Source organism: Glycine max, chromosome 2 (genome assembly GCF_000004515.6).
Source record: "Glycine max cultivar Williams 82 chromosome 2, Glycine_max_v4.0, whole genome shotgun sequence".
Lineage (NCBI taxonomy): Eukaryota > Viridiplantae > Streptophyta > Magnoliopsida > Fabales > Fabaceae > Glycine > Glycine max.
Genome location: NC_016089.4, coordinates 19,334,882 through 19,343,387, shown reverse-complemented (window position 1 = coordinate 19,343,387; position 8,506 = coordinate 19,334,882). Strand labels below are relative to the sequence as shown.

At 39.5% G+C, this 8,506-nt stretch overlaps 1 protein-coding gene across 1 annotated transcript; it reads left to right on the top strand.

The window, feature by feature from the left end:
- The first annotated feature begins 3,573 nt into the window (after positions 1–3,573).
- LOC102669193 (uncharacterized) lies at positions 3,574–5,564 on the top strand. Its single transcript, XM_006575826.1, has 2 exons — positions 3,574–4,896; positions 5,421–5,564. The coding sequence occupies exons 1-2, from the start codon at positions 3,574–3,576 to the stop codon at positions 5,562–5,564; spliced, it is 1,467 nt and encodes a 488-aa protein (XP_006575889.1).
- Positions 5,565–8,506: the final 2,942 nt, after the last annotated feature.

Here is an 8,506-nt window from a genome sequence, read left to right as displayed (position 1 = left end):
ACCCTCCAATGTGTTAAGTCAAAGATCTCAAGCGGTTAAACCTTCGAAACTTTGTGAATGGGGATACAAAAGAATTCTCAGGCGGTTAGTCCTTTGAAATCTTTTGTATATGGGAAAGGGAAGAATCAAAAGAATTCTCAGACTGTGTCGTTTAGAATTCTTTGACAAGGAAGAAGGGAGACACAAAAGAATTCAGGTAGTTAGTCCTTTGTTCTTTTGGAAAAGGAAGAAGAGAGACACAAAAAGAATTCAGGCGGTTAGTCCTTGGCGAATTCTTTTTGGCAAAGGGAGAAGAGAATGAAAAGGATGAATAACACAAGTTTTCAAGGTTTAGAAAACCTGAAAACTTTTGGAAAGCTTTTGAAAAAAGGAAGAAGAAGTTCAAAGAGATTCAAAGATTGTAAAGGATTGTATTGTAAAGGTTGTTCAAGATTAATTGAAATGCAAATCAAAGTCTTTCCTTTATAGACTCTTCATGTCTGGTCAAGATGACCATTAGAAGAGTTATGACTTTTAGAAAAACCTAAAACCAATTTGAAAAAGTCATAAACTATTTGAAGAGTTACATCTTTTGATTTATTCAGAAATTATCACTGGTAATCGATTACCTTATCAGTGTAATCGATTACACAAAGCTTTTTTGTGAAAGAATGTGACTCTTCACATTTGAATTTGAATTTCAATGTTCAAGCATACTGGTAATCGATTACCAAAACATTGTAATCGATTACAACATTTTGAAATCAATTGGAACATTGTAAATTCAGTTGAAAGATTTTTGAAAACCATTTTGCTACTGGTAATCGATTACAATAATCTGGTAATCGATTACTAGAGAGTGAAAACTCTTTGGTAAAAATGTTTTGAGAAAAATCCATGTGCTACTCAGTTTTTGAAAAAAAAAATCATACTTATCTTGATTAAGTCTTCTTTTGATTCTTGATTCTTGAGTCTTGAATCTTGATCTTGATTCTTGGAACTTGAATCTTGAAACTTGATTCTTGATTCTTGAAATCAAACTTCCTCTTTGAACTTTGAAGTGTTCTTGATTCAATCTTGAACTCATCTTTGATTCTTGAGATCATCATCTTTGTTATCATGAAGTGTTCTTGACCTTTGAGCTTTTTGTCATCACCTTTGTTATCATCAAAACTTCTTTAAATCAATCTTGATTCATAATGAAGCTTGCTTCTACAATCTCCCCCTTTTTGACGATGACAACTTCTGAAATCCAGAAACACATACACACACTTTTTCCTAGTCGATCACTCACATAAATTTCCATTCTCTCCCTTTGTTTTTGAATTTATGCTTCTCTTAAAATTAAGTTAACTACTCATGTGAGTTGTTGATTTAATCCCTATTTCTCTCCCCCTTCGGCATCAACAAAAAGCCAAAGTACGTAACAAATTTGAAGTATGCAAATACAACTAGGCATCCACACAATATTCATGAAAAATATAAACCAAATCATGAAGCAAGAACCACGAATAGATCAAATATAAAATCCACATAGTCAAATAACATAATTAATATTTGTTCAAACATACCATGCACATAAAGAAATAGTAAATTGTTCAAATATCATAATAATAAAGCCAAATACTAGGCTGGAAATCAAAGTACTAATAATATTAAAATAATAGAAATCTAAGATGATGGTGGCGGCGGCAGTGGTAGATCAAAGCTCAAACGTATGTAAGACACATCTTCTTCAACCTGGGTGATTCTTAACTCTATCTCATTAAAGTGCATATCCACTTGTAATTCCAAAGTGTCAAACCTTTCACCAACAAAGGTTTGAAGGCCATCAAACCTGTCCAAAATCTTTGAAAGAAGACATGAATCTTCTCCATCATGTCCTTCTTCACCAACATGTCGAGCACCCTTCTTCACCCAAGAGCCATCATGCTCTTTTTGATAACCAAAGTGATGAGGACACAACTAAGGGCCTGGACCATGAAGCACTTGAAAGGCCCATGACCAGAGGCAGACTTAAACAGGCCCAACACGTTATAGAGACAAGGCTGGTCATTTGTATAGCTTCCATTGATGATGATTGAAGGCCCAAGTGGAGAAAGATGAAGGCCCAGAGGCAGAGGCACTACCAAGACTATTAATTGCTGCTGAAGGCCCAAACTAATTTGAAGGCCGAAGTTAAATATGTTTTTAGTTATAATTTTTATTCATTGTAATTTTGGCCCAAACTGTTTAGAAGGCTCATGTCTATTTTTATCTTTTTGTTCAGATACACTATAAGTATTGGTTTTTGTTTTCAATAAAGGGACTTTTGGCATTTGATAAAATTTGGTGAGAGCTTCTCTCTGGGTTCCTTGTTGAACCAATCTCAGACTCATCAAGGTAATCCTTGTGGCGTCTATCCTGACTTATCTTCCTTCACTAGAAGTGGCGTCATCCAAAACTCCATAGCCTCTATCAAACGATCCGCTCCTTGTCAGGTTCACATCATCTGGTATTAGAGCTTCAGCTCTTGATCCAGGTTTTATCCTATCCTATTCTTTTTTCTTTGTAATTTTTCCAGGTTCGTGTTTTGTCCTTGTTCTGTTATTTGTTTTCTTGTTTGTGTCTTTCTTTCGTTCTTGTTCTTGTTCTTGTCACGTTTTTTGTTCTTGTTCTTGTGTCTTTCAGACTTTGTGTCCAAAAAAAATCTGTTTGAGTTCTGTTTGTGCCTGTCGTATTGTATTCTGTCTTATGTTCATAACTTTTGTTTCAGCCTATTCGAATTTTGTTTGGGTAAAAATTGCCTAATTGTCGAATTGCTAAACTGTCAAATTTGCTTAATGATGATTGCCTATTGAACGAATTCTAATCGCTGGACGTCTGCAAAAAAAAAGAGAGAACGAAAAAAAAGAAACAGAAAACAGTTGCAAAAAAGAAAGAAAGAAAGAAAGAAAAAGAAACATAAAACAGTTGCAAAAAAAAAAGTTTGGAAGAGATTTCGGTGTTTGATCTTTGAACACAAAATTAAGGCAGTTAGAGGCATTTTTGAGAAAATTGTGGGGCCAAATTTTGGGAATTTGCCCAGGGATTCTCCTCTGAATTCTGAGCGTTTTGACATATAGTGGGCCTCAAACGGACAACCGTAGCAAAAATTATGAGCATTTGAAGTTTGCTTGTCATATATGTTATCTTATCTGTTATCCTACCTAATATCTTATTTGTTATCATATCTGTTACCCAAATTAAAGCTAATCTGTTATCCAAATCCAATCTAATATATTATCCAAATCAAATCTAGTCTTTTATCCAAATCAAATCCAATCTGCTATCCAAATCAAGTCCAAGTTGTTATCCCAAATCAAATTTGTCTGTGATCATTATATTGTCTTTCCTTTTATTTTATATTACCTTGTGCGTCTAATTTGGTCCATCCAGGAACTTAAGAGGGAACACGAGTGGTAAAAGGCAAGAGGGAATACATTGCACCAAAGCCTATTGAGAGCATCAAACATGAGTGTACTACCATCTAAGAGTTAAGCACGTGAATAGAGTGTGGTGCGGTCCTGAAACCTTAATAATTTTTATTGCAAACTCTTTTTTTTCTGTTGAATTATGGCTGGAGCAGGTGGAGATGGTGGTGATGAGTATCATCAGTTGGACGAAGCTCAGCCTCTATTACGGGATGCAATGAATGCACAGATGCAACGTTTGCTGGACCGTAACAATGGGGAGGTCTTTGGACGACTAGAATTTTTGAAGAACCAAGCCAATCAGAATGCTAGACGAAATATAGGTGGGAATAGAGGTAACAATGGCGGTAATGACCGGCCGAGGCAGAATCGGGTTGAGGGAGTAAAGCTCAATGTTCCTCCCTTCAAAGGCAGAAGTGATCCAGATGCCTACCTAGATTGGGAAATGAAGATTGAGCATGTATTTGCCTGCAATGACTACACAAAAGAGCAGAAAGTCAAACTAGCAGCAACTGAATTCTCTGACTATGCCCTTGTTTGGTGGCATAAATACCAGAGAGAAATCCTGAGAGAGGAACGGCAAGAGGTAGATACATGGACTGAGATGAAAAGGGTGATGAGAAAAAGGTATGTGCCCACTAGCTATAACAGAACCATGCGACAGAAACTCCAAGGGTTGTCCCAAGGGAATTTAACTATGGAAGAATATTATAAAGAGATGGAAATGGCGTTAGTGAGGGCCAACATCGAAGAGGAATCCGAAAACACAATGGCTCGTTTCCTGAATGGTCTAAACCCTGAAATCAGAGATGTTGTTGAATTACAGAAGTATGTGGCGTTGGATGACTTGTTACATAGGGCACTCCGGGTTGAACAACAAATTAAAAGAAAAAGTGCAACAAAGAGGAACTCACCCAATACTTACAACCAGAACTGGGCCAACAGATCCAAGAAGGAGGGAGGTAATTCGTTCCACCCTGCAGCCACATCCCCGCAGGGAAAGTCAGCAGCGTCCAGTGTAGGTGGAAGCAAACATAACACCTCCACTTCCTCATCCAATACTGGAACCAGAAACATAAAATGCTTCAAGTGCTTAGGCAGAGGACATATTTCTTCTGAATGTCCAACCAGGAGGACCATGATCATGAAGGCTGATGGAGAAATCACTAGTGAGTCTGAAATTAGTGAAGAAGAAGTGGAAGAAGAGTATGAGGAGGAAGCTATGCAGGGTGATATGCTGATGGTGAGAAGGTTGTTGGGAAATCAGATGCAACCACTGGATGACAATCATAAAGAAAATATTTTCCACACCAGGTGTGCAATTAATGGTAAGCTATGCTCTTTAATTGTTGATGGAGGAAGCTGTACCAATGTTGCAAGTTCCATATTAGTGACCAAACTGAATTTGGAAACTAAGCCCCATCCTAGACCATACAAACTTCAGTGGCTTAGTGAAGATGAAGAGGTAAAAGTGACTCAACAGGTTGTGGTGTGTCTCACCATTGGGAGATCACCATTGGGAGATATAATGATAGGGTGTTGTGTGATGTGGTCCCAATGGAAGCGACCCATGTGCTGTTAGGAAGACCGTGGCAATATGATACCAAGGCAGTGCATGATGGCTTCACCAACAAAATCTCTTTCAAGCAAGATGACAAGAAAATTATTCTCAAACCGTTATCCCCTAGAGAGGTTTGTGAGGATTAGATAAAAATGAGAGAAAAGAAAAAGAGTGAGACACTTGAGAGAAAAAAGAGTGAAACACTTGAGAAGGAAACAAGAGGAAAGAAAAAGAGTGAAACACTTGAGAGGGAAAAGAGAGAAAACAAAAAGAGTGAAACACTTGAGGGCAAACAGCTTTGTTTAGCAACAAAAAGGGAGGTAAGGAGGGTGCTTTGTGCGAGACAACCCTTCTATTTATTATTTTCTCAACGTCAGATGATGCATGCTAACCCAATTGATGAATTTAAATTTCCTTCTGGTATTCAGTCTCTTATGCAGGATTTTGATGATGTGTTTCCAGAAAGTGTACCGGATGGTTTGCCACCATTTAGGGGAATTGAGCATCACATTGATCTCATTCCAGCAGCATCCTTGCCCAAGTGTCTGAATTCCTATGCAAAGGTTGGGTGAGAGATAGTATGAGTCCGTGTGCTGTACCTGTCATTCTAGTACCCAAGATGGACGGCCCATGGAGGATGTGTTCTGATTGTAGAGCCATAAACAACATCACCATCAAGTATAGGCATCCAATCCCCAGGTTATATGATCGTCTTGATGAACTGTGTCGCAACATACCCCTTTGCGGGCGAGTGAGGCGAGGCTCACGGGTGCGCTTTCCAAAGGAGGAAAGATGTGCGGAGTCGCCACCAACGTTTATTTGTGGAAAACGTCGGAAAAAACCAAAGGAAACCGGTCACAACGAAATTTCTAAGTTCGGGAGTTGTATTTACGTTCGAGGAAGGTATTAGCACCTCTCACGTTTGTCTCAAAGGACAACAGCCTATGTTTTAGAATTGTGAAATTGTGTTATCTTACCTTTTATTTCTTTTTTATTTTTGAGGTCGACAAAAGCGGGGCTCTAGCTCCTACGTACCCTCCATCGAAGAGGAAATCAGACCTACGTAGTTCTTTTTAAGGGCGAATCAAGCGATTCTTTTTACTTGGAAGGTGGTCATTTTAAGGCGTTGGACCTTAAAAATGATCCATTTACTTGGTAAAAAAACTGAGATATTGAACTTTGCAAATCCTTTTTTTAGTGACTTTTTTGTGGACGAGCTTGACTTTGCGGGTTGATTTTAGCCTTAATTTCACTTTAGTTATTTAGTCAATTCAATTAAGAACGAGAAATCCCACAAAGAAATGTCTGATTGATTTTTCCGCTTTATTTTACTAAAAGGTATTTTTGATTATTATATTATTATTTTACCTCTTTTTTGATTTCCAACGTGGTTACGGCACGACCGAACGGTCGGAATTCATTTTAACAGAAATTAACGGATATTACAAATCAAATGATCGGTGGAAATTTATTTTATTTCTTGATTAGGCGAGAAATGACTTAAATAAATGACTGAAGCACGTCAAAAGGGGGTACGAAAAGTAAATGAAAACGAGAATAAAAGTACATGAAACAAATGGGGACCACCACAGATACATTGAATGAATTGAAAAGCTCGATTTGGGATACTTACCGATTGAAGACCGAAGAAAAATGAAGAACGAACGATGAATGTCGAAGAACGGTTGAAAATCTTCGCGTAATTACCCACGAAAATGTTACGAAAATGTTACGGAAGTGCCTCGGCTTGGATTTTCTTCACGGAAACAATTTTCCTCAGCAATTTCAAGAGAATACGAAGTGCCAAGAAGGCTGAACCCCTTCCTTCTTCATTCCTCCCCCTATTTATAGCAAAATAGGGGAGGAGCTTGCCACCCAGCTCGCCCAGGCGAGCCAGGTTGCTTCCTCCAAAAGCAACCGCCTTCTAGAGGAAGAATCTGGAAGGCCCAAGTGGGCCTGGTTGCTATTTACACCCTTTTTTTTACTAAATACACCCCCTTTACTTTTTTTGGTGATTCTTTTTCCGTAACGTTACGAAACTTTACGAATTTCGTAACGACACTTATTTTCTTTCCGTAAGGTTACGGAACCTTATGAATGATGTATTTACTCTTTTTTAGCTTTCGAAAAAGTTATGGAAACTCACGGATTGCGTAACAATACTTCCTTTTGGTTTCCATCACATTACGGAATTTCACAAATGGCGTAACCACGCTTCCTTTTGATTTCCGGCGCGTCTCGGGACATCACATATTGTGCAACAAAGGGTGCCAAGTACTTCAAAGCGGTCAATCAAAGGTTGCATGCCATCAAGCCATACCGGTTCCTACTTTTACTTCTTTCTTTCCCTCTTCGATCGCTAAGTTTACCAGTTCGGTCTCCTCTTGGTGAGGCTTCATTTCGCGTTCTTCCTGAGCGATCAACCTCTCCAACTCTGGTGAAAGGATGTCCTCTTCCTCTTCTTCGTTGATCGTTTGGCTTACATCTCGGTCGAAATCAATTGTCAAACCCTCGTTGTTAGGATCCTCAAAGAATCGACCCTCACATCTATACCAATTAAGACAAAAGAACAAAAACATGCAAAATGATATGAGAAAATGTGGAACTGCAAGAACAGATGAAACAAGATTTCTTTGTTTATTTAATAAGGTTAGTTTCACAAAACAAAAGAGAAAGGAAACTATAGCCTCTAATTACATTGAATCAGCAATATAGACCTCTGACTGGCTTACCACGCGCCAGTTCCCCACTTGGGAATCGGGATGGCATGGTCGCACGAAATTTGGTGGGTCTTGAGGGAACTCCTCTCCTATTGCTACCACCTCTTCCTCAAACATTATTCCAGCACTGGTGAAACACTGGCTAATATGGCCGGGCCATGCCCTATCCGCCCGGAATCTTGACAGCGCATTCCTCCTTCCCGGCATCCCGGGTTCATACCCCAACCCATATTTGTATGGGTTTCCCCTAATATCGACCACGTCGACATTCTCGAGGCCGTCCTTGCCCAGACCCATTCTAGGCTCATATCCGTGCTTGAGCATCACCCGTTCCACCATTATGGCCGCATTAGAGAGAGAAGGTTGCAGCGGGCTCGTCTCCACAGAGGCACAACTCACCACCTCGAAGGATTGGAAAGCTGTTTCCAAAGATTCTTCCGCTGCTTCTACATATGGTGCGGAGGAGGGGCAGCTCACCAACATATCCTCTTCGCCTGACACTATCACCAAAAGTCCACCAACCGTGAACTTCAATTTCTAGTGAAGCGTCGAAGGGACCACTCCCAGCGCATGAATCCAAGGTCTCCCCAAGAGGCAATTGTAGGCGGGATTTATGTCCATCACTTGAAACACCACATTGCAAGTGTGGGGGCCTATCTGAATGGGGATGTCGATTTCCCCCATCACTTCCCGCCGACTACCATGAAAGGCTCGTACCACCATCGAACTTGGTTTTAAACGTGATGCACTAAAAGGAAGCTTCTCCAAGGTGGTCTTCGGAATCACATTTAAAC